Source organism: Gossypium hirsutum, chromosome D04 (genome assembly GCF_007990345.1).
Source record: "Gossypium hirsutum isolate 1008001.06 chromosome D04, Gossypium_hirsutum_v2.1, whole genome shotgun sequence".
Lineage (NCBI taxonomy): Eukaryota > Viridiplantae > Streptophyta > Magnoliopsida > Malvales > Malvaceae > Gossypium > Gossypium hirsutum.
The window spans coordinates 5,547,065-5,574,026 of NC_053440.1; the positions used below are offsets into that span (position 1 = coordinate 5,547,065).

Sequence of the window (26,962 nt, forward strand, 5' to 3'; positions counted from 1 at the left end):
TTATGAAAATTCATGATATGAATTTTATGGTAGGTTTATAACAAGTATTGCTCTATATTTATAACATGCAAAATCGATTGTATTATTATATTAATTTTTATATATTTTTATGGTTAAGGTTTACTCCAAGCATTTTTCTATAACTATTTTCAGTCTTATTTCTTACTAGTGACAATTTAGTAAAATGTGTAATCTTACATTCCGTTAATCAAATCATAAAATTTTACATTCCAACCAAATAAATCAAGCACAATAATTATAAAATACGGATAACGTGCTAAGTAAATGAATCAAAAATACCTTGAGTGTGTGAAGCTAGTTGTGTCTATTTTGGGTTGTACATAGAGACTTAGTAACACCTAATTCTCCCACATTAGGAAACACTAATGATTAGTTACTTAAGTTAATACAAGTGAGGCAAGGTTTTGTGTGGTAAAATTATTTTCAGAATAAAATCATGAACTCAGTTGGAGCCTGCATTGTTATCTTTTTGGTGAAAGCCATATCTAATAGTTTATATATGGAGTGTAAAGCAAAGTGGGATTCCATTAATATAGAAATAAAAAGGAGAAAGAGTCTCAGTTCCCTTTCCATTAGGAAAAAAGCTGAGCAAAATTTGTGGAATAGATTGATTAATGAATGCAAATTGGCATAAAGATGGGAGTGTCTCAAAAGCTTCGGAGGAGGAGGAAAGAGCATTGATTCTCTCCTTTCAACCAACAATGGAGGACAGACTACACACGCCGCACAGCATTACGATACTTACCTTTCTTTTACACTTATTTATTATTATTTTATATAATATTATATAATATATTCTAAAACCATTTATATATACCATCAGCTTCCTCCCCGTTTCTCTTCGCACATTCAGATCATACTTTTTTGCACCACTTACCTTGGGTTGCAGAGATGGGAGACAACCAACGCCAAGTCTTCGATGTTTCAATGGCTATCCCTTCTCACAATGTCTCCGAATGTGTCGATGACGATGGTCGTCTCAAACGAACCGGTACACTACACACTTCACCCAGTTAAAACATAACTATTCAGTAGTAGGAAAAAATATTTATTTTTTAATAGAATTTAAAGAAAATATGCCTTATTATGTAATGTAATGTAATGGAAATCATGAAAATAAACACATACATCGAACAAATAATTTCTATAATTGAACTAATAATAAATAGTAGTAATATTGCAGCAATATGTAAATGGACATGTTTGAATTGGATGTGCAGGAACTATATGTACCGCAACTGCACACATAATAACAGCAGTGATTGGGTCAGGAGTTCTTTCTTTAGCTTGGGCTATTGCTCAACTCGGCTGGATTGCTGGTCCTGCTGTAATGTTGTTGTTTTCCTTTGTCACTTACTACACTTCTTCTCTCCTCACTGACTGTTATCGGACCGGCGACCCCGTCTCCGGCAAACGCAACTATACTTACACTGATGCCGTTCGCTCCATTCTCGGTACCCTATTTTTTCCCTTGCCAAATTTTGGAAATAACGCTAACAAAGGGACTGAAATATTTCATTTTCTTCGGCTCAGGTGGATACAAAGTGAAGGCATGCGGTTTGATTCAGTATCTTAATCTTTTTGGCATTTCCATTGGATATACAATCGCAGCATCGATAAGCATGATGTGAGTAAAGATTTTCATTTCACCCGCAAAAAGTTTCGTATTACTGTGGTTCAAATATGAACTTTCCTTGTTCTGAAAATGGCAGGGCAATAAAAAGGTCTAATTGTTTCCACGAGAGTGGTGGGAAGAACCCATGTCATATGTCCAGCAATCCGTACATGATCATGTTCGGTGTCTCTGAGATTTTACTTTCACAAATCCCAGATTTCGATCAGATATGGTGGCTCTCGATCGTCGCTGCGGTCATGTCATTTACCTATTCGGGCATCGGTCTTGGTCTTGGACTCGCCAAAGTTGCAGCCACCGGCACATTTAAAGGCAGTCTTACTGGAATAAGCATTGGAACAGTAACACAAGCACAAAAGATATGGAGAAGCTTACAAGCCATTGGTGACATTGCTTTCGCATATTCATTTTCCGTCATTCTTATCGAAATTCAAGACACCGTCAAATCCCCACCAGAAGAAGCAAAGACAATGAAGAAGGCAACCAAACTAAGCATTGCAGTAACAACAGTTTTCTACATGTTATGTGGCAGCATGGGCTACGCATCCTTTGGAGACTTTGCACCTGGTAATCTCCTTACAGGTTTTGGTTTCTTTAACCCTTTTTGGCTTCTTGATATTGCCAATGCTGCTATAATAATCCACTTGGTGGGAGCATACCAAGTGTTTTGCCAACCCATTTTTGCATTCATCGAGAAATGGGCAACCCAAAGATGGCCTGAAAGCTACTTCATTACCAAAGAGTTCAAAATCCCAGTCCCTGGTTATCGTCATCCTTACAAGCTCAACATGTTTAGACTGGTTTGGAGAACGGGGTTTGTGATGTTAACCACTGTTATATCCATGTTGCTTCCTTTCTTCAATGACGTTGTGGGGATCCTTGGGGCACTTGGGTTTTGGCCTTTGACGGTGTATTTTCCGGTGGAGATGTATATTCAACAGAAGAAGATAAGCAAGTGGAGCAGTCGGTGGATTTGTTTGAAGATGCTAAGCATGGCTTGCTTGATGATTTCGATTGTGGCTGGTGCTGGCTCGATTGTTGGTGTCATTCTTGACCTTAAGGTTTACAAGCCATTTAAGACTACCTACTAAGCATTTGTTTCCACTTTGTCGTCGGAAAATCAAAATCAAGAAAAAAGTGCCGGCGCGGCGGCGGTGGAGACTGTGGTTCATTCATAGATAAAAGCTTTGTATTGGTTTCGCAGTTTCAGTGGTTACTTGATGTTAGAGAAAGCAAATACTTTTGTAAATTACCGTGCTTGGATTTTAAATTGTGGTAATAAATGCGTATCCTTTTTCTTTTGAACTGCATCTGTTATATATAATCATTTATTATTTATTATAATATTAAATCCTCATTAGAGGTTCAAGTTTCACAAATATAAAATTAAAGTAATTTACATTTTTTTCTAATTTTTTAATAATTCAAATATTAAATTAATCAATATAATAAAACACATATGTTCATTCTTATTCTCTATAGTTTTTTAAATAATTTATTTAATTTTTATAAATTTTAAAAATTATTTTATATTTTTCTAATTAAATTTTCCTTTCAAAGTATTTAATTTTAAAATATCTTTATCTTTATATATTACTATAATTATATACATATATTTAGTTTAATGTTTATTTTGATAATTATATATTATCTATAATTAATTTTTAAGATAATTTTTAAACATAAATTTAAAAAATTAAATAAATGTTTATTTAGGTAAATAGAAATTTAAAAAAATTTAATTTACCCCTTTAATTTAACTTAAATATTATTTATTTAATTATGTACTATTAGTATTTTCGCCATCTCACAAAAGCCCAAATCTTTTGCAAATTGCAAGCACTTTCTTGTTTGTTTGTTTTTCCCTTTGGATTTCATGGAACATTCAGTACTATCAGTTCTCTGGGTTATCATTGTTTTTGACTTATTTTCTCTACTGTTTCTTCCTTTCATTATCTGCTGGCCTGTAGTATATAGATATTCCATTGGTCATGCAGGCAAAAGTTTTCCCATTTGCTTACAGTAGCAATTGCATTATGATTCATGGAGTTGCAAATCTTGAACTCTTGCTTCTATTTTATTTGCTAGATTGAATGTTTGATTCAGTCTATGGTTATCAGATACAGGGTTTCAAGATTCTATTTCTGTATATGACATTGTATGGTACTTTGCTGCTGAGTGACATGGGTGTATTTGCCCTAATTAAGAGGTTCTTTCATGTTACTATTTGGTTTAATGTTTCCTAATTTTAAAAAAAAAGTCTCAAATTTTCATTTTGCTTATTACTACAAAAAAATCAAGGAGTTATATCATTATTGGAAGGCAATAGAAGCACGGGATGAGCAAGGAAGATGGATGTGGGGGTTCGGAAGAAATATTGGAAGCTGCAGTGTACTACAAACGGAACTTTGGGTTATATATGATGGCCTCCAGTTAACTTGGGAGGCTAAATGGGTGAATATTATTATTGAAAGAGATTGTTCCTTGGCTATCAAAGGTATCCATAGAGATCATAAAGAACATTCAAATACGGATTTGATTCTGCGCATCCAAGAACTATTTAAGCGAGAGTGGCGAGTGATCATAAAGCAAATACTTAGAGAGGAATTTGCAGCTGATACCTTAACTAATTCGATGAAAGATTATCCTTTTGGCGAGTAAGTTTTCATGTGGCTCCTCCCTCAGTTGATGGCCAGATTCGGCTTAATTGATTATAGATGTGTTCGGTTACTCACTTCGGTTTCTACTAATAATTGTAATTGATATTGTTCTTCTTGTTACAAAAAAAAAAATCAAGGACTTTATGGATTTCTATTTTAAAATGTAACATGCAGAAATTTATTTAAATTATTTAAATTTTTATTTTAAAAAAACTCCACTTTAGAAAATGCTAAAAAAATTTTAAAAAATCAAGTGAATATTTGTGTGACATTTTAAATTAAAAAAAAGTATTTTATGGGTTTTGTTTTTCAAAAGAAAAAAAAACTTTTTTTTAACATGCATATATCGAGTAAACTTAAATTTATTTGAAATTTCAAAAATAATGTTAAACAAATTTTTTCAAAAAAATTATAAATAAAAAATAACAAATGGATAAAAAGATCAGACCACGAAGAAGTTAATGAGCACATCCATGAAAAAAAGCAAAGCAAATAAACACAAATTGATCCATAGATTTTCAGTTCAGATATGGGTAGGATTTATGAGAAATATTTTACTTTTCAGAAAAAAAAAAAAGAAGAGAGAGTAGATGTTGGGGTTTGAATAAAAAGAGTTTTAAGATGAGAAATATCGATTTGTATGGTAGTGATGGAAATGGTGGTGATAGCTTGTCAACTATGGTGGATGAGAGGGTGAAAAGTTTTTTCTTTTTCTTTTTCTTTTTTTGCTAGAAGTAAACTAATAGGTTAAGGGGAACTGAGAAATAAAAAATGAAAGGTTTTAATATTAAGGGGAAAGTATGCCAATTCAGTCACTCAATTTTTAAAAATAACAAATCAATCCTACAACCGTTTTCCGTTATAGATGTAACGAAATCCTAAACTCGAAACCTCGTACTCGAAACCCAAAACCTCAAACTCAAAACCTTAAGCTCGTAATACAAAACCTCTAAACATCACTCTAAATAATATACCTATCACTAACTCTTAGCCCTAAACCCTAAATCTTAAATCTTGACCCCTCTTCCCTAACCCTTCATATGCGTGCCATGACCCTTGAACCCTAATCTTTAGCTCCTAAACCCAAAGCCCATAACTCAATCCCCAAACTGTAAATCACTAGCCTAAAATCCTAAGGCCTTAAATCTCGAAAATTGATACCCAAAAAATGAAACCTCAAAAACCTAAACACATCAAAACCCGACACTCGAACCTTACACCCTAAACTCAAACCCTAAATCTTAAACTTAAACTCTACACCCGAACCTTGAACCTAAAACCCCTTGCCCCAAACCTAAAACCGTAATCCTTAAATCCCAAATTAACCACTAAATTATAACCCTAAGCCCTATTTATTATTTCGAAAGATAATAAAAATAAATTACAATGAAAGCGTAATTAAAGATGAATACACTACAAATAATTTTTCGTGTACCAATGCTTACTTTTATTGACGCCCTAATTCTGTAAGTATAAATAGGTCTATACTAACGAATTACTTATTCATCAATATATGATGAGCCTATACCAACACATCCTATTAGTGTCGATATAGGAGTATCTATAATGATAGATTAATTTATTTGTCAACATAGGTACTATATATGTCCAAGATATTTTTAGTGTCATTCGTATAGGATGTAGTCTACAAAGGTTAAAATGTGTCATAGATCCTAAATTTTTTTTGTAAATTTGAAATTTAGTCCATACACTTTTATTTCTAGAAATTTAGTTTTTTTTACTTTTCAGAATTTTAAGTTCAATTGTTACTACTATTAAAATTATTTTGTTAAATTTGAGTTAATTATAAAGTCTTTTCTTTAGTTACATGGCTATCAAGTGAGCATTTTGAAAAAAAATAGTAATATTAACAATTTGACTTAAATTTTGAAATATAAAAAGTAGAAATACTAAATTTCAGATACGTAGAAAGAAAAGCTAGAAAATAGTTTATCCAAGAAGTTACAGGGATTTTAAAGTTGTGATCAAATTGGCTGCACGTGCTGACCTGCACCATCTTGGACTCTTTTTGCAAGGGAAACAAGCTGATGCACCTCAGGAAGCTCTTCAGGTTCTTAACGTTGTTCTTCGTCAATTACCTACTTCCAGGTACTGCTTTTTGGTTATTATTATTTTTTCATCTGTTTACCATGCTGCTTCCGGCTTTCAAATTTTGATACATGTGAGGGTACAGTTACTGACGTGTTGGCCGTTCATTCTACTCACCTGAGCTAATGGGAAGCATCCTTTGGGTGAGGGATTAGAAAGCTGGTGTGGTTTTTACCAAAGCACTCATCCTACATAGATGGTACTGTCACTGAATATCAGTATTGCATGCCTTAATCTAACCTGGTCTTATAGTGACAATATCTGCCGGACAGATATGTCTTCTACTGTTTTCATTGAGCCTTTGCCCGTTATAGATTTTGTAACACAATTTCTAAATGGTGATGTTTCTACACCACTAGCTATCTGATGCTGGTCGCGTGAAGGTTTGAATTTCTTAAATTTCTTTCTTAAATCTAACCAAATTACTTATTTTCAAAGTTGACGGGGATTAAAAAGGTATTTACACCAATCTATTATTCTAATTATTCGAATCGAATCAAGTTTTGCTCACCCCTAAGTACCAATTACTTTTCCATCTTTGTTATTTGCTCTTTCTTATTGGTAAACCAGCTAATTCCTGACATCTATTACCATTGTGCATGATTGCATTTGTTTCATCAGCGGGTGAAAAAGTCTGCTAGGGAATAGTATGTTCTCCCTTTAGTTATCATCCTACTCCTACCATGTTCATTTTGGTTTTCTTTTTTGTATGAATAGATTAAAAAGGCTCTTAGAGGAGTCAAAGTAGAAGTTACACACTGTGGCAACATGCGGAGATAATATTGAACATCGGGTTTAACAGCACAAGCAACTAGAAAGCTGACGTGAGTATTATAGACCTGTCCATGGGCCGGGCCGGGCCCATAAAAAAATTCAGCCCGTTTACTAGGCCCCGGGCCCAGCCCGAAATATGGGCTTGAGATTTTGCCCAGGCCCGGCCCGAAGAAAAATATAGGGCTCGAGCCCGGCCCGGCCCGTTTTTAATTAAAATTATTTTTTAATAAAATTAAAACTAATTGTTATTAAAATTAATTGTTAGTAAAATTATCAAATTATTAATTGTTAATTGTATTAATTGTTGTAATAAAATCTAACATTTGATTAGTAAATTTATCAAATTATTAATTGTATTAATTGTTGTAATAAAATCTAACATTTGATTAGTAAATTTATCAAATTATTAATTGTATTAATTGTATTAATTGTTGTAACAAAATCTAACATTTGATTAGTAAAACAAACTTGATGTTTTATTATTATTATTATTTTGTAACACTAGTCAAGGAAATGAAAGTAAATAAACTTAAAATAAAAAACTATTATATTTTAAAAATAAAAAATATATATTTAATATTTTTCGGGCCGGGCCGGGCCCGGGCCAAAAAAATCTTGCCCGAGGCCCGGCCCATTTTTTAAACTGGCCTAAAATTTTGCCCAAGCCCATATTTCAGGCCTATATTTTTACCCAAACCCTCCCATATTTCGGGCGGGCCGTTAGGCCGGGCCGGGCCGCCCGGCCCATGGACAGGTCTAGAGTATTACTATAATTTTTTGATGTAATAATGTCTTTTAAAGGATCTCTATTTTTGCAATGTGAATTGTATGCATTATTTTTTAACCTGTAAGTTCATTAATTAAATATTTCATTTGTTAAGTCACACAATATTATTGAACATAAACCTTTTTCTGATATTGTGCTTTGCAAACATAGGGCAATATTAGAGCAATGACCTACGTGTTAGATTTCCTTGTGACTTGTGATATGGTGTCGATCCTAATTCTCTAACAGACTTTATTGTTTATAGTTTTCCTGTAGATGATAAAGGTACAATGAAATCTGTTGTGGAATATTTTCACGAAACTTATCGTTACATCCTTCAACATACCCAATTGCCTTGTGTTGAACTTTGGTCTGCAGTGCAACAAAAGACCAGCAGCAGCAAATTGAGCAAAGTTGAGCTACTATACTGTTCTGAAGTGAAGAATTGGAGCTGGTCTGATTGAAGCAACTTGTTTTTGTATTTTGTTCCTATGTAACTTTTATCTAGTTGTTTTGTAATGTGACAGCAAAGTTAGTAAAATGCTTTATCTAATTTGTATTGATGTAATAGCTAGTATGCCAGCTTTCTTTTGTAAACAAGTTAAGCTAATTTTGTGTTAGTGATTAAGTGGGAGTAGTTAATTAGTAGGTAACTGTCAAATTGTTATGTAACTCTCATATATTCAAAATTTGAATGAAAATACATAAGTTTTCAGTTACATTTTTGCTGAGTTTTTGTTCCTTCTGGTTTTTCTTTTTGCTTCATTCGGTTTCTCTTGTTTCTCTTGCTGAAAAAATCCAACAAATGGTATCAAAAGCTTACTGTCTTTGAGGGCCTTGGTTGTATACTGTTAAGCAAGCTGTGCCTAAAACAAAAAGAAGCAAAAGTTGTTTTTTTGGTTGCTGTAAAAATGAGTTTTACACCACCTCCTCCACCTATTTTTTCTGGAGAAAATTATAACATCTGGGCAATGAAAATGAGAACATACCTGCAGGCACATGACCTATGGAATGCTATTCTCAATGACACTGAGCCACCACCACTTAGAGCTAACCCGACCATAGCTTAAATTAGGCAACATAGTGAAGATTGTGCCAAGAAATACAAGGCTATGTCATGCCTTCAAAGTGGAGTCTCTGATGTTATTTTCACTAGGATAATGACATGTGACACACCAAAATAGGCTTGGGATAAACTCAAGGAGGAGTTTCAGAGGTCTGATAAGACCAGGCAACAACAGCTAATCAACTTCAGAAGAGACTTAGAGAACTTGAAAATGAAGGGCTCAGAAACTATCAAGCAGTATGTTGACAGAATCATGGCTACTGTCAACAATATAAGACTGCTTGGGGAGGAATTCAGTGACCAAAGAGTGGTCGAAAAGGTCATAGCAACATTGCCAGAGAAGTATGAAGCAAAAATCTCTTCTCTGGAAGATTCAAGGGACTTGTCAACAATCCATTTGACTGAGCTTATAAATGCTCTATATGCTCAAGAGCAAATGAGGGCAAACAGAATGGAGGACCACTATGAGGGAGCTTTTCAAGCTAGAAGCAGAGAAAGCTCAAGTTCAAATTCAAATGCAAAAGGCAAGAAGCCTTGGATTGAAAAGAAGAAGAAAGATTCTGCCAGGAAGAAGTTTCCACCTTGTGTCCATTGCAAGAAGAGTACTCACCTGGAGAAATACTGTTGGTACAGGCCAGATATTCAGTGTAGAGGCTGTAAGCAATTTGGCCACATTGAAAAAGTCTGCAAAAATAAGCCAAAAGCTCAACCTCAGCATCAAAATCAAGCACAGGTTGCAGAAGATGTTGAAACACAAGAAGAACATGTTTTTTCATCATCATGCTTTGCTAGCTCAAGCAAGGTTAGCAAAATTTGGTTGATTGATAGTGGATGTACTCACCACATGGCTTCTGAAAGGAGCATGTTCAAGGAGCTTGACACCACCTTCAAGTCTAAAGTCAGAATTGGCAATGGTGAGCTACTGGAGGCAAAAGGTAAAGGCAAAGCTTTGATAAGTACTAAGTCAGGTAACAAAACCATCTCTGAGGTTCTTTATGTACCTGACATTGACCAAAACTTGTTGCGTGTTGGTCAGTTATTGGAGAAAGGCTACTCTCTGTTTTTTGAAGGAAAGAATTGTCTGATTAAAAATGCTGCTGGTGAAGTATTGACTACAGTGGCTATGCAAGACAGAACCATCCTTGTGGATGTGAATCAACTGCAGGCAAAGGCTTATGCATCTCAGTCTGATGAAGCAGACTTGTGGCATAGGAGAATGGGACATGTAAACTACAATTCCTTGAATATGCTGCAGAACATGAATTTGGTTGGTTATTGACATGTCAAAAATTGAGCCAAGGGATGATGTATGTGAGGTTTGTCAGCTAGGCAAGCAGACCAGGTTACCCTTTCCTGTCAACAAAGCATGGAGAGCTCAAGGGAAGCTTCAGCTGGTTCATACAGACATTTGTGGACTAATGAAGACCACCTCCTTAAATGGCAGCAGGTACTTTGTACTTTTTTTTTATGATTATTCTAGGTTCTGCTGGGTAAATTTTTTGAAGCATAAGTCAGATGTTTATGATTTTTTTCTTCAAATTTAAAGCCTTAGTTGAAAACCAAGCTAGCTACAAGATAAAGTGTTTGAGGTCTGACAATGGATCTGAGTATGTATATCAGAAGTTTCAAAAGTTGTGTAATAGTGCTGGAATTCAACATCAATTGACTACTGTATATACACCACAGCAAAATGGTGTCTGTGAGAGGAAAAACAGAACAGTCCTTGACATGGCTAGGTGTCTTTGTTTGAGGCTAAAATGCCTAACATCTTTTGGGCTGAAGCTGTGAACACAACTGTTTATCTGTTGAATAGGCTACCAACAAATGTAGTCAAGGGTAAAACACCCTTTGAAGCCTGGTTTGGACAGAAACCATCTGTCTCTCATGTGAAAGTGTTTGGTTGCTTATGTTATGTTTTAGTACCAACAGAGAAAAGAACTAAATTGGATAGAAGGTCCATGCTAGGGGTATTTGTTGGCTACAGTAGTGTAAAAAAGGGATACAGAGTCTTTGATCCACTGACCAAGAAAATAACCGTGAGCAAAGATGTCAAATTTAGTGAAGCAAATAGCTGGAATTGGGATGAAACTAAGGTAAGATTACTTGAAGAATATCAAAATGACCTTGACATGCAGCAGGCTGAAAATGAAGAAATGATTGAAGATGGCTATGATGGTGAACCTATTTGAGGCACCAGGACCTTGGCAAACATCTATGAAAGATGTGCTGTAACCTTGATGGAACCATCATGCTATGACGAAGCTGCAAGACAAAGTTGCTGGCAAGAGGCTATGGAAGCTGAACTGAGAATGATTCAGAAGAATGATACTTGGGAGCTTGTTGATAGACTTGAAAACAGAAGAATCATTGGTGTCAAATGGGTTTTTAGGACTAAAAACAATATTGATGGTACTTTAAACAGACACAACGCCAGATTGGTTGTGAAAGGGTATAGTCAGCAGCAAGGGGTTGATTTTTTTTTGAAACCTTTGCACCTGTTGCAAGGTTGGACACTATTAGATTGCTGCTTGCTTTAGCAGCTCAAAAGCACTGGATGGTGCATCATCTAGATGTTAAGTCAGCCTTCTTAAATGGCTTTCTTAATGAAGAAATTTTTATAGAGCAACCTGATGGTTTCAAGGTCTCTGGTGAAGAACACAAAGTCTACAAGTTGAAAAAGCCCTTGTATGGCCTGAAACAGGCTCCAAGGGCCTGGTATGAAAGGATTGGTGGCTACTTAGATAGGCTCGGGTTCACAAAAAGTGTTAGTGAGCCTACACTTTATGTTAAAAAGGATCAGAAGGAAACCTTGTTGATTGTTTCCTTATATGTTGATGATCTCCTTGTTATTGGCTGCAAAAATAAACTTATTAAAGACTTCAAAAAACAGATGCAAGAAGTCTTTAAAATGACTGACCTTGGCCTAATGACCTACTTTCTTGGTATGAAAGTACAACAAGGAAGTGATGGCATTTTTATAAGTCAGCAAACATTTGCATCTAAAGTGTTGGAGAAATTTTGCATGTCAAAGTGCAAATCTGTAACAACACCTGTTGCATTGGGAGAAAAGTTGTCAAGCACCAGTGAGCATGTTCGAGTGGATGAAAAGGCTTATAAAAGTCTGGTTGGTTGCTTACTCTATTTGACAGCAACTAAACCAGATATTGTTTATGCTGTCAGTCTCCTTTCAAGGTTCATGCATTGTTGTAATGAAGCACATTTAAAAGCAGCAAAAAGGGTGTTAAGATATGTCAAAGGAAGTTTGAATTCTGGTGTGAAGTTTTGGAGGACAAAGGAGCTAAAACTTGCTGGTTACTCTGATAGTGATTTGGCAGAGTCAGTTGATGACATGAGGAGCACTTCAGGATACTTCTTTACCTTAGGCTCAAGTGTTTTTAGCTGGAGTTCAAAGAAGCAACAAACTGTTGCTCAATCCACAGCAGAGGCAGAATACATCTCAGCTGAAGTAGCAGTTAATCAAGCCATTTGGCTTAGAAAGATCTTATGTGATTTGAATGAAGAGCAAGCTCAAGCTACTGAAATCAAAGTTGATAATCAATGAGCTGTAGCAATAGCCAAAAATCCAGTCTTCTATGGCAAGACTAAACATTTCAAAATCAAATTTCATTTTGTTAGAGAAGCTGAGCAATCGAAGGAGATTAGTCTAGTGCATTGCAGTTTAGAAACTCAATTGGCTGACATTTTAACCAAGCCATTAGGAGCAAGCAGGTTTGAAGTCTTGAAAGAAAAGATTGGTGTTTGTTGCATATAGCCCAAGGAGGAGTGTTGAACTTTGGTCTGCAGTGCAACGAAAGACCAGCAGCAGGAAATTTAGCAAAGTTGAGCTGCTATACTGTTCTGAAGTGAAGAATTGGAGCTGGTCCGATTGAAGCAACTTGTTTTTGTATTTTGTTCCTATGTAACTTTTATCTAGTTGTTTTGTAATGTGACAGCAAAGTTAGTAAAATGTTTTATCTGATTTGTATTGATGTAATAGCTGGTATGCCAGCTTTCTTTTGTAAACAAGTTAAGCTAATTTTGTGTTAGTGATTAAGTGGGAGTAGTTAATTAGTAGGTAACTGTCAAATTGCTATGTAACTCTCATATATTCAAAATTTGAATGAAAATACATAAGTTTTCAGTTACATTTTTGCTAAGTTTTTGTTCCTTCTGGTTTTTCTTTTTGCTTCATTCGATTTCTCTTGTTTCTCTTGCTGAAAAAATCCAACACCTTGTCTACAAGTTAGAAACCAGCAAATTATTTGCCAATGGAGGTAAATTCCTTTAGATTGAGGAGTTAATTGGTATATGGATATGCATACTAATGACTTGCGATTCTCGTAGGTATGCAAGATTGTTAAAGGTCAGAGGTACTCGAAGAGATTGAATGAAGAACAGATTACTGCTTTGCTGAAGGTCACCTGCTAGCAATGTCCTAAGGAGAAAGAGGATGATATTGACATTCTTGCCTTTTTTTGTGTTTCTAAACACTTTTGCTTTATCTCGCCTCACTATTTTCTTTCCCTTTTTCGTATGATGGGTGAATGTGACATATTAGTCTGCAATAATTTGCATCAAAACTACTTAAATAGTTTCTCCTTTTTATTCTTTTGTCTGTGGTTTTCATGTGAAAAATTACCTTTTAAAAATAATAATTATTGTACATGCCAAATTATCTTTGACTCTAGGGCTAAATAACAAGTGAGAACTAATATAATATCCATCTTGTGATTACCTTTGTATCTAAAAATCTACAACATATTTGTCTCTTACTATCATCTTTTGCTTGAACTTTTTCTTAGACAATTGTCAATTAAGTTGAAGGTTTTTTGCTGGCGGACTAATTTCTTATATTCCTTTATAAACGATGGGATGTAATGCTTCTATTAGTATGTATGCTACGAAATTTGGAATTAAAATTAGTAAGAATCTTACTTCAGTTGAGGCGTGTATTCTGCCTCCACCGTGGGTAATTTTTGTTCTCTATGCAGCTTACATAAATATTGGCAACCTAAGTTTAGGCAATGGGATATGAAGAATAAGGTGTCTCTTACTGTTTCAAAGTTAGGTCATACATTTTAGTTGTTGAATTTTCGTTCTCACTGCGTATTTGGTTTTAATTAAACTAGTCTTACACACACCTAATGTATAGGTAGAATAGATAAATAACTTGGTTATCTACTTGAAAAGAAAAGGAGTTATAGGTATCTTAACTGCATGAAGTTTATTTGTTCAATCTTAAATGGTTGAATATGAAGTCTTGTGCTATTTCTTCTTTCTAATTATTTTGTTACATAAAATGGTTAATTGTGTGACTGTAAACAACTGGATCGGCATTATATTTTCTTAAGAAGTCGATGATGAGGTGGCACAAAAGTTTTGTGAGGAACTTGCATGTGTGCAATATCTCTGGCATGGTAAAGGAGTTGTAATACACTTTGACATTAGTCTGTCTTTGTGATCTCCATTTGGTACTGTTTTTTTTTTTTGAAAAGAATTCCTTTTAACATTAGTTCTTGTGTCATTTGTCGGCTTTCTTTAATTAGGGTTAATCTTGTTAAGAATTAGTTAAAAACTATTAAGGAATAAAAACTATTGTGACAGTTAGCAGTTAGTAGTTAGTAGTTAGCAGTTATGGTAGTTATAGTTAGTTAACTGTTAATACGTTGTATTATAAATACTATGGTTTTGTATTCTACACAATACATGAATGAATCAGCTTTTGTTTCATTTTAGTTGATTCTTTATTTCCTATTATGGTATCTGAGCCATAAGTTTTCTTTTTAGTCTTCTTTGTGTTTTCTTGTTTATGTTTTCTTGTTTGTGTTTCTGCCATGGCGACAGAAGTAGTTTTTGGCAATGATGATGACAATCATCATTCAATTAACACGACTACACTTGTAGCTGGTTATTCTCCCGATCCTGAGTGTGATTCCTTGAGAAAGCTTCATCAATTTCCTAAACATGATACTGTGAAACTCGGTGAACATGATTTTCTTTTATGGAAACAATAGGTTCTGTTAATTCTTGAGGGGTATAGGCTGCATGATTTTGTTCTTGGAACTATTAATGTTCCTCCACAGTTTATTCTTGACAGAAACGGTAATCTTGTTGCTAATCCTGATTTCTTATTTCATAAGCAACAAGATAAGTTGTTAGCTTCTTGGTTATTGTCCACTATTTTTGATGATATCTTGGTGCATCTCACTGGTGCTCGATTGAGTTTTGATGTGTGAAGTACAATTGTTTGGCGATTTGCTACCAAATCCTCTGTGACAGTTTCTACTCTAAGGCATTCTTTGTATTCACAAAAGAAAGGGTAGTTAACCATTAAAGAGTACTTGTCCAAAATTAAGGGTTTGTGTGATACCTTAATGGCTGTAGGTAATACTATTTCTGAGCAGGAACAGATTAACATCATTCTTGCTGGTTTGTCAGTAGAATATAAGTCAATCCGAGTTGTGGCTTCCGTAATGAGTGTTCTCCTAGATCTTCTTACTGTGATGCTTACTAATTGTGAAGCTTGACAACAAAAATTTGTTTCGAATGTGCCTTTGCAGGCTAATGTTGCTCAGTACAGTGAAACTAATGATAGAGGTGCTAGGCAATTCGACAGAGGTTCTAGACTACCCTTCAAGGGTGGTGGTTCTAGGACATTTCGAGGCAGAGGCCGAGGGAAAAGGTTTGTACATAACAAACCTCAATGCCAGCTTTATGGTCGAATCGGTCACACGATACAGAAGTGTTATAATCGATTTGATGAGTCTTTTGAAGGTGTTTCTAATCAGATATTGCAGGTGCACTGTCATCAGTTTCAAGATTCTTCAAACTCATCTTGTGGAGATTCTCATTGTGGAAGTTCTTATTGTTGTTCCCCAAGGAATACCGTGCAAAGTCTTGGTTTTCAAGCTAATGCTGTCTCCACCAAAGGACAGTTTCCCACAGGCTCTCTGAGCACAAAAGTTTTGTATCCGAATTCGGGAGCTTCCAACCATGTTACCAACAACTTGGATAACTTGCGGGAGGCAGCACAGTATACAGGTAACAACAGGCTTTTCATGGGAAATGGTGTGTCTGTACTAATAGATCATATTGGCTCCTCCTTTGACAGTTCAAACAGAGTTTTTCATTTGAAAAATGAGTTGCATGTTCCACGAATCTTCAAAAACTTAATGTTTGTTGCACAGTTTGCTAATGATAATCAGGTTTATTTTGAATTCCATCCTCTCCATTGTTTTGTGAATGATATCAAGACAGGGACCATCTTGTTAGTGGGTCGCATTCATGATGGCTTGTACCAGTTTGATCTATTAGACACTCAAAGTTTTAACACTTTTTCTTTTTCAGCTACTACTCATACAGCTCAGTCAGGGTCTCCTATTTCTAGTAGTTCGATTTTTTATTTGTGGCATAGACGTCTTAGTCACCCTTGTAATAAAACTAACACTACAGTTCTTCAAAAGTGCAATGTTGTGTCAAAAAATTGTAAGTTGAATTCGGTTTGTTCAGCATGTCAGGCAATTTCATAAGCTTCCATTTTCTCCATCTACTATTGTTTATTCAGCTCATTTTGAACTTATTGTTTCTGACCTATAGGGTCCTGTTCCTATGACATCTGAAGGCAATCTTTATTATGTCTCATTTGTTTATGCATATTCTCGGTACACTTGGATGTATCTTATCAAATGCAAGTCTGAGGCATTGGACAAGTTTCTTCATCTCTAGAAATTTGTTGAAGTTCAGTTTGGTTGCCAAATAAAAGTTCTTCAAACAGATTGGGGTGGCGAATATCGTTATTTTCAAAAGGTACTCTCTCAGTTGGGGATTTATCATCGGCTCTCTTGTTCTCATACCTCTGAACAAAATAGATTGTTGGAGAGGAAACACAGGCACATAGTTGATATTGGCTTAACATTGCTGGCTCAGGCTAGTATGCCCATATGTTTTGGGCTCATGCTTTCATCAATGCTATTCATCTTATCAACAAACTTTCCACACATGTTCTCACTGGCAGGTCACCCTATGAAGTATTACATAAAACTGTACCTAACTACCTGTATTTAAAAGTGTTTGGCTGTAGATGCTATCCATATCTCAGACATTTTAATACTCATAAGTTACAATTTCATTCCAAGCCTTGTGTGTTCCTTGGCTACAGTCCTGTTTACAAAGGATACAAGTGTCTTGATAATACCAATAGGATCTTTGTCTCTAGACATGTGGTGTTTAATGAAGATTGTTTTCCTTTTGCTAGTTCTAGTGATTCAGGTGGTGATTTTACTCCTGCTTGCACTCAACCTAGGTTCCAGCATCAAAAATCTCAAGTTCCAGTTGTGGTGTATTTTTTAGGCCAATTGGCTTTGGTGCTTGAAATTTGTTACTTCAGCCCAAAGAACTTCAAGAGTTGTGTCAGGGTCTACTACTTCGCCTTCTAGTTCTCTTCCCTTGGCATCTACTAAGTTCAGTTTGAGGCAACATGGTAGCATCTCACTTGGGAATGCAGCTTACAGTAGTCATTCTGCTTGTACTCCAACCTCATCCAATCCTGATGTTCTTCTTCTAATACCTTCGAGGCTGGCTTATGGTGGTAGTATGGTTATTGGAGAACTTCAGGATCCTTTATCTAGTTTACCTGTCAACTCTTATCCTATGCAAACTCGATCAAAAAATGGTATTTTTAAGCCCAATGTGTTCTCTGCTGAGTTAAGTGAGACAGAGCCTCTTACAATTAAGGATGCTTTTGCTAGCAAATAATGGACACTAGCAGCTCAGCAAGAGTATGATGCTCTGCTAAGGAATAACACTTGGGATTTAGTTCATTTACCTGCAAACAGAAGAGCTATTGGCTGTAAGTGGGTGTTCAAATTCAAACGCCACTCAGATGGCACTATTGCCGATACAAGGGTCATTTGGTAGTTAAGGGTTATCTTCAGGAAGCAGGTGTTGATTTTCAAAAGGCTTTTAGTCCAGTTGTGAAACCAACAACAATTCGAGTTATTTTTACATTGGCTGTAAAGTTTGGCTGGCAGCTAAGGCAAGTGGATATCAACAATGCATTCCTCAATGGTGACTTGTCTAAGGAAATTTACATGGTTCAACCTCCTGGCTTTGAGCAAAAGCATGGTGATTAAGTGCTGGTCTGCAGATTAAAGAAAGCATTGTATGGTTTTAAACAGGCTCTTAGAGCTTGGGTCTCTAAGCTACAAGACAACTTGCTCTCTTCACAGTTTGTTTTGGCTAAGTCAGATGGTTCTCTCTTTGTTAGAAAGACTGAAGAGGTGCTTTTATATGTTCTAGTGCATGTAGATGGCATAATTGTCACTGGAAATCATCAAGGTAGTATAGATAGCTTTGTTTCAACCTTGGATACTCAATTTTCCTTAAAAGATTTAGGGCCTCTAAGTTACTTCATTGGTATTGAAGTAACTTCCACCACTGATGGATTATTTTTAAACTAGCGCAAATATGTTCTTGATCTTCTATACAAAGCTCAAATGGATCAGGCCAATAGATCTCCTACACCCATGGTCACTTCATCAAACCTGTCTTAGCATGTTGGTTGTGCGATTGAGAATGAATTTGAGTATAGAAGCATTGTAGGAGCTCTGTAGTATATCGTCATCACTAGACCAGACATTACCTTTGTTGTTGACAAGGTGTGTCAGTTCATGCATAGGCCTCTTGACCAGCACTTCAAGGCTGCAAAATACATTCTCAGGTATCTTAAAGGTACTGTGGACTATGGTCTTCATTTTATTGTAGCTGCCAACTTGGACTTGGTTGGTTATTCCGATACAAATTGGGGAACTAATGTTGATGATAGGAGATCTACTACAGGGTTTTGTATGTTCCTTGGAAGTAATCCTGTAGCCTGGGGGTCAAAGAAGCAATAGATTGTCTCCAGGTCAACAGTAGAAGTCGAGTATAGAGGTTTAGCTCACATTGTTACAGAAGTGGTTTGGCTTGAGCCTCTTTTGTCTGAGCTGCATATTTTTACCTCAAGAAAGGCCACAGTATGGTGTGATAACTCAGGTATTATTGCTATGTCTGCAAATTCGGTGTTGCACTCGAAGTTCAAGCATGTTGAGTTGGATCTGTTATTTGTTAGAGAAAAGATTACAGTTGGGAATCTTAGTGTGGCGCATATTCCAGCATAAGAGCAAGTTGCAAATGTTTTTACAAAACCTTTGTCAGCCTCATTGTTTACAAAATTCAGATCGTGCCTTAAAATGGTTGCGAGGCTTGAACAACCGACTATTATTAAGAAGATTGAGGCATATTAAGGAATGAAAATTGTTGTAACAGTTAGCAGTTAGTAGTTAATAGTTAGCAGTTATGGTAGTTATAGTTAGTTAACTGTTAATACGTTGTATTATAAATACTATGGTTGTACTCTGCACAATACATGAATGAATCAGTTTTTGTTTCATTTTAATTAATTCTTTGTTTCCTATTAAAAATAATGTATCAAGATACCATGATTGAACTCCAGCCTTAGAAGAAATAGCTTGACCTGCTTATTGTTATTCTTCCAAATAAAAAAAACTCTCTTTATGGTATAAATTTTCTAGTCTGGAATTTGTTTCTTTAAAAAAGATTCATGCCGATCTCTGAATCATTCTATTCCCCTTGCAGATGAGAAGGATTTGTGAGACTGATCTTGGTATTGTTTCCCAGTGTTGGTTGACTAAACATGTACTTAAAATGGACACACGATATTTGGTCAATGTGGTATTGAAAATTAATGTCAAGGTTGGGGACAGAAATATTGTTCTTGTTGATGTAATATCAGAAGAATACCTTTTGTCAATGACCGTCCGACTATAATTTTCGGTACTAATGTTACCCATCCTCACCTTGGGAGGATTGAAGCCCTTCTATTGCAGATGTATACTTTCTTATCTATTTTTATGGGGTTTAAGGTTTAAAATTCAATATTCAAGATCCAAGACTTAGGGTTAAGGTCGGGGTTTGGGGGTTTAAAGTCCAAATGAAACTTTGAAAAACGAAATCTTGTTTCAAGAGTAATCAAAGCCTAAGATTTGGGGCTCAAACCATTGAAATTCGTTACAACTTGCCAATAATTTATAAGTTTTCTGTTTCAAGTAGGCAACTTTGGGTACTTAATTCTTTTAACACAGAACTCAATTTGGCTAGAAAAACATATCAATGAAAAGATCACATTTTGTACAATATGAATCACCTAAAGTTCGATTGGAATGAGCAACAATATATATGGTTTTAAAAGGTCTTAAACTTAGTTATCCAAATCTATTAAAAGCTGTAAGTTTGGAGTTTCGACTTAGGTTTTAATTTAGAATTTTAGTTTGGGGTTTTAGATTCAGTTATGGTTTGAGGTTTCAATTTCAATTTTGATTTCCAGTTTCAATTCCAAGACATTTCGATTGTGCGGTAACCTCCAAAGTAACTAAAGAAGTATGGTAATTCTATCATTTTATAATATATATAAATTCAACAAAAAGTTTTTGAAATTAATTTAATATGATGTTTAAATAAATGAAACATAATTTGGTCAACAATAATATTAAATGAAATACAATCGAAAATTTTTATTTTCTATATTTTAGAATTTTTATGACTCTTTAACCCAGTTTAAGCTATCAAACTAGAAATATTTGTTTGAGTTCTAGTCATTCGAATAAAAATGTGTGTTTGAGTTCTATGACCAGTTTTCAACTCTTCCGTCTGTTTTTTAGTGATTAACAACCTTGAAACTAACAAATGTGTGCAATTCTCGTGCGTACTATGCTCATCTTGTTGCATCCCAAGCTCGATTTTATGTGGAACTAGAAACATCAGATAGTGAACCAATGACAAGTGGCACAACTGTAGTTGGGCGTAGCACAAAAGGACTTGGTGTTATTGCTGCCGTCAGACCTCTACCTGGCCTTAAGGAAAAGGTCAAGAGTGTTATGTTCTACTATTAGGGATGCTTGATGATCATATTGTATTACCCATTTATATGGTAACATCTAGTTTGTTGGGCTTTGCTTCTTGGTATTTGAAGAAAACTTTTCATTATTAAAGTGTATATTGTTATCTAGACATGTTCATGGCTGGTGAATATATATCTCAAGCATAAACATTAAACAAACCTTGGTGAATATATATCATGATGAAATTAATGCATTTTCTATTTTTTGTTTATGGTCTATTTTGATTTTAATTTTATTATGCTCTAAAACAATTAAGTTCTTTTAATGATCTTTTTATTGATATAATCTTCATGGTTAATTACCTTTTGTGGGCATTTATGGGATTTTTGCACCTTTCCCTATGAATTTCTAGAAAAATTGTTTAATTTCTATAAGGTATTGTTTGTTGCATCTTTAACAATTCTATGAAGCCATATTCTAATTTTGTTGCTTTAGTAGAGAACTAACAAAAGCATAGAAAAATATGAATGACAATGATGATTAAATTCATTAACCAAGCAACCTTATATACATGTCTCAAGTAACCACCTCAACCAAAATTTAAATTCCTTCTCCTACTAATAAGCTAACACCTTTTTGCTTCCTACTCCTACTAATAAGCTAACAAAAAAGACTTAGTCAAATCTCCCTAGGACTTAGTCATATTCTTAAAAAAACAATTGCAGCCCTTGAGACACTAACATTCTCCTCCTGACTTAAGTGCTGCAGACACCAAGTTTGTTCCTAAGAAACTCAAATCATGGAACGACTTAGTAAAAATATATGCCACCTGGTCCTCTGATCTGCAATAAACCAGCTTTACTTCACCTGTCTTCTATACTTCCCTCAACATATAATACTTGACTTTAAAATGCTTTGTTCTTTCATGAAATACAGGATTAAGTGAAATAGCTAGATTATCTATAAACACTTCTATACTTCTCTCTTGCTTCAAATGTAGATCATCTATTAGCTTCTTCAGCCATAAGGCTTGATTCATAGAAGTTGTAGTTACAATGAATTCAGCTTCCACAGTTGATTGAGCCACTATCTCTTGCTTTCTTGAACACTAAGAGAAATAACCTGACCCAAACGTAAAGCAATAGCCTAAAGTGCTTCTCATATCATCTGGTGATCCGGCCCAATCACTATCAGAATAACCCTGTAGCTTGAACTTATCAACTTTGCTAAAATTGATTCCATATGCAACTGTCCCCTTCTAATATCTTAATACCCTATTTGCAGCAATCATATGAATTTCACTTGCACAATGGAGAAATCTGGACAAAACACTAACAGTGTACATGATGTCTGGCCTAGTGGATGTGAGGTATATAAGACACCCAACAAAACTCCTACTCACCTTCTCATCTACAGGATCTGCCCCCATCCATCTTCTGAAGTTTTTCTTTCTGATTCATTGGAGTGTTCACACTTTGGCACTCCTTCATACGGAACCTCTTTAGAATCTCCTTTATATACTTCTTTTGGAAAAGAAACACCTTATTTTGACTTGCTTGATCTCTATTCCCAGAAAGTAACACATCTCACCAAGATCAGTCATCTCAAACACCTCCATCATATCCTTTTTGAATGCTTCAATTTGAGTTGCATCACTTCCTATCACCAATATATCATCTACGTAGAGAGATACAATGATTAGATCTGTACTTGACTTCTTCATATAGAGAGTGGATTCACTCAGGCTCTTCATAAAGCCTAAGTTCAGTAAATACTCATCTATCTTGTTGTACCATAATTTGGGAACTTGTTTCAACCCATAGAGAGTCTTCCTTAACTAAAAAACCTTTCCTTCTTAACTTGGTGTGATGAAGCCCTCTGGTTGCTCAACATATATTTCTTCCTCTAATACTCCATTCAGGAATGTCAACTTCGCATCCAACTGAAACACCCTCCAACCTTGTTGAGCTGACATAGCCAGAAGCATTCTAATTGTGTCAATTATTTCCATAAGAGCAAAATTTTTAAAAAAATCAACTCCCCAAACATATGCATATCCCTTCACCACCAACCTGGCCTTGCACTTATTCACTGAGCCATCAGGATTAAGTTTGGTCCTGAAAACCCACTTTACTCCAATCACCTTTGTATTTGCAGGCGTATCAACTAGTTCCCATGTTTGGTTTTCTCTATCATATCCAACTCTTCCTTCATTGCCTCTATGCACTCCTGATCATCTTTGCTTCCTTATTCCCTGCAGGTTTAAGATTAGCTACAATGCACATTTGATAAACTTCACTCAATGATCTTGTACCTCTAATTGGTGTATCACCCACCAGTTCATTAAAATTAATAGAGAACTCTTGTTTTTCTTCTGCGTCACTTGTCCAATCCCACTGCTTAATAGGAACTAAACATCTCTACCCACAATCATTTTCCCTGCCAAAGGTTGATAGATTCTATAGGCTTTTGGCACCTAACTATAACAAAAAAATATTTCATACTCAGATTTTTCTCCCAACTTGTCCCTCTTAACCTATGGAACATGATAGAAACAAAAATAACCAAATACCTTCAAATTCTTCAAAGTTGGCTTCATTTCAAGCCAAGCTTCATAGGGTGTTTTTTTTTCTCCAATACCCTTGTAGGCAATCTATTTAGGAAAAATACAGTTGTGTTAGCTGCCTCAGCCCAAAAATCCTTAAGTAGGGACTTCTCATGTAGCATGCACTTAGTTATTTCCATAATGGTCCTACTTTTCCTCTCATTAACTCCATTCTATTGTAAAGAGTAAGGAGCAATGAGTTGATGCTTTATCCTGCCTCTTCACAGAAACTATTGAACCTTTGTAAGGTATATTTTGTCCCATTATCAGATTTGACAACCTGAATCTTACAACCATTTTGATTCTCAACCCATCTTCTATACTTTAAAAACACATAAGCAACATCAGACTTTTGCTTCATAAAGTAAATCCAGCACATTCTAGTAAAATCATCAATAAAGATAATGAAATACCTACTACCATTCAATGAAGGAGTTGCTTGTGGACCACACAGATTAGTGTAAATCAACTGCAACTTCTCTTTGGCTCTCCAAGTTGAGTTTTTGAAAGGTAACCTTGTTTGTTTGCCAGTCAAGCAAGCTTTGCATCTCGAATTCAACTCCTTCAGAATTGGTAGCCTAATTGCTATCTTATTTTTTTACATGAATTGCAGACTTTTGTGATGAAAGTGTCCTAACCTCTTGTGCCACAAATCAGAGCCACTGACTTGACACTTAAATGTCACTTGCTCCTCCTCAAGTGGATTCAATGAGAAACACTTCTTTTGCATCTTAATCCTAAATAATACATCACCACAAGAGTCAAGGATTAGACACATTCATTCTTTAAACATGACATTGAATCCCTTCTCTACCAATTGCCCCACACTCAACAAGTTTTGATCAATCTCGAGTGCAAACAGAGCATCTGAAATCAACTTATTTCCAACACAGCTCTCTATTGCTACTGTGCCTTTTCCCTTCACTTCTATTTTTTTATTTTTCTCTCTCCTACCAAGCACACCTATGGAAAGAAAAATTATGTTTTCCATCCTTCTAGTTTTCTATCCCTTCCAATTTTCTTTCCACTCTATCAAGCAAAGCCTTAGAGTTTAGTCGATTGAGTCTTACCTCAGTTGACACCATTACTATATCGACATCAAAGAAGACGTGAGTTTGAGTGCACTTAGGCTTTGCTTGGTTGAGTGGAAAGAAAATTGAAAGGATCACAAATTGAAGGGGTAGAAAACTAGAATGATGGAAAACATAATTTTTCTTTCTATAGGTGTGCTTGGTAAAAAAGATGGAAAAATATTTTCTTTCCATCCATTGCTTGGTAGAGTTGAAAATGGAAGGAAATAAAATAAAAAATTTGAAAAATGCATAATTTTGAACTATCATACACATCTCTTTCATTTTCTCTTATGTCATCATTCAAATTTGGAAGGATTGATTTTTATGCATTATAATGGAAAATGATCATCTCTCATATTTTCTTTCTTCTCAACCAAGCACACTCAAAATTTGTTTTATTCTTATTTTTTCACCCAACTGAGCACACCTTTAAACTCATATCATCTTCCAATTTATAAGTTTGAAAAGCTTTAAGTAGTAGTAAAATTATATCAGAACAAAGATTTAGAGTGTAAAGATAAGAGAGAGAAAAAGATCTTAACTAATATAATTAAATGCAAAATACTTTATAATGACATATAATAATATTTAAATTTATTTGTGGAATTTTTTATTTCATTTACTTGATTTATTTATTAACAAAATTCTTAATATGAGTTTAAGCATGTTGTTCTAAATTATCACGAAGAATTCTTTTAAAAAAATTAAAAGAAGGAAATAAAAATGAATTTAATTAAATAATTTAAAAATAAAAAAATAATGGTGCAAATGACAGATTAGTTAACAAAAAGAGCAATCAAATCCATTTAAATTTATTAAATAAAGCGTGTTTATGTAAGCAGTTGAGGACAAAAAGTTATAAGTCATCCCATTCAGACCGCCACCGCGTCTTTGAACCTTGATGCTGTCCATTAAAAGCAGTGGCGTAATCTTTACTTTTTCATGGTGTATCCAACAATATATATACATATGGGTAAATTATATCATTAGTCACCAAATTAGGAATAAGTTTTTGTTTTAATCACTTAATTAAAAAAGTTACAATTTAGTCACTGAACTATTCAAAAGTCTTTATTTAAGTCACTAAGCCATTAAGGTTTTTTTTTTTAAGTTCCACCAGTGAGCTCCAAGCGACGACTTGACGATCAGTACGGTGGATTAATACCCATTGATGAGTAGGAAAACATTCATTCGATCCAAGTTGATCTGATGGCCAGTGTTGGAGATAGAACAAAAAAACTATTTGAATTTTGGTTCGCAGATTTACGAAGTCTAAAGATGTTTCATGAAAAAAAATTGTAGAAGAGAAATGGAAATAGAACTTTTAATTGGTGCAGACAATGCAAACAAAAAAAGTCATATAGCATCGATTTTAACAATCCAATGAGTTAAATGAAAACTTTTGAATAGTTCAAGATCAAATTATAACTTTTTTTAGTTAAGCGATCAAAACGAAAACTTACCATAGTTTACTCACTAATGGTGTAGCTTACCCTATACCTTTTAAAGAGAAATTTTTTGTTCATTTTTAATGGAGTTTTTAAAAATAAGGTAAGGGGTGATAAATGTTGCATAGTAAAATATTAAAAAAATAAATATATAAAAATATTAGGCACATGGTATTTTTTTGAAACTTATTATAAGTTCTAATCATATATGTTCTTTTTGACACAATAATTAAAACTACTCATAACTCATCTTCAACCTATAAATAGGAGGATAATGTGCTTCAGCATATTCGAGCCCACATTCTTCTGTATTAGCAATAATGTCCATACCAATCGAACTAAAACTCAATCAATGACACGTGATAATTTTTTAACTTTGTTGCGAAGTTAAAAAATACATTGCCATTATATCAATTATTAGCTTCTTCATTTTTTTAAGTGGAGTTAATTAATTAATATTTTCTTTTTATAAAGGTAATGATAACAGTTGTCCAAATTTCAAGATAAACTAAAGATTCAAACATAAATTTTGTTATTCTAGTTGAATCTATTTATTTTCTTAAATTCTTTCATTGTTTCAAAATTATTATTTTTTCTTGATATTTAACTTTATTTATTTTTGTATAATTTTTTTAAGTTATAAAAAATAGTTATAATTATAATTGTAAGTATAAAAATACAAATATAAATAACTATCATCAAAATTAACAATTATAAAATATAATTAGAATATAACTGGACTCACGTATAAAAGGAGTTCAACTAAAATAAAATTCTAGACTCAAAGTCAATCTATTATTTAAATACGATAGGACACAACATAAAAACTAAAAATTTCCATTACTTCAACTTCAGCATTAAACTCATCAACATTATTATAAAAAAGGGTAAATTCTGGACTTAGTCACTC

General features: G+C 34.5%; 1 protein-coding gene and 1 pseudogene across 1 annotated transcript; both read left to right on the forward strand.

Moving 5' to 3' along the window:
- The first annotated feature begins 847 nt into the window (after nt 1-847).
- On the forward strand, nt 848-2,959 carry LOC107959756 (amino acid permease 4). Its single transcript, XM_016895893.2, has 4 exons — nt 848-1,012; nt 1,242-1,475; nt 1,555-1,648; nt 1,734-2,959. Exons 1-4 carry the CDS (start codon nt 913-915, stop codon nt 2,743-2,745), a joined length of 1,440 nt encoding a protein of 479 aa, XP_016751382.1. The 5' UTR covers nt 848-912; the 3' UTR covers nt 2,746-2,959.
- A 1,050-nt stretch (nt 2,960-4,009) lies between these two features.
- Nucleotides 4,010-15,265, forward strand: LOC107960950 (protein argonaute 1-like; annotated as a pseudogene).
- The last annotated feature ends 11,697 nt before the right edge of the window (nt 15,266-26,962 follow it).

Excerpts from the sequence above, each read along its gene's own strand:
- LOC107959756 (XM_016895893.2), top strand. The coding sequence starts at position 913 with ATGGGAGACAACCAACGCCAAGTCTTCGATGTTTCAATGGCTATCCCT. Across the intron at positions 1,476-1,554 it reads TGCCGTTCGCTCCATTCTCG|GTGGATACAAAGTGAAGGCA; the intron begins GTACCCTATTTT and ends TCTTCGGCTCAG. Across the intron at positions 1,649-1,733 it reads GCAGCATCGATAAGCATGAT|GGCAATAAAAAGGTCTAATT; the intron begins GTGAGTAAAGAT and ends TGAAAATGGCAG.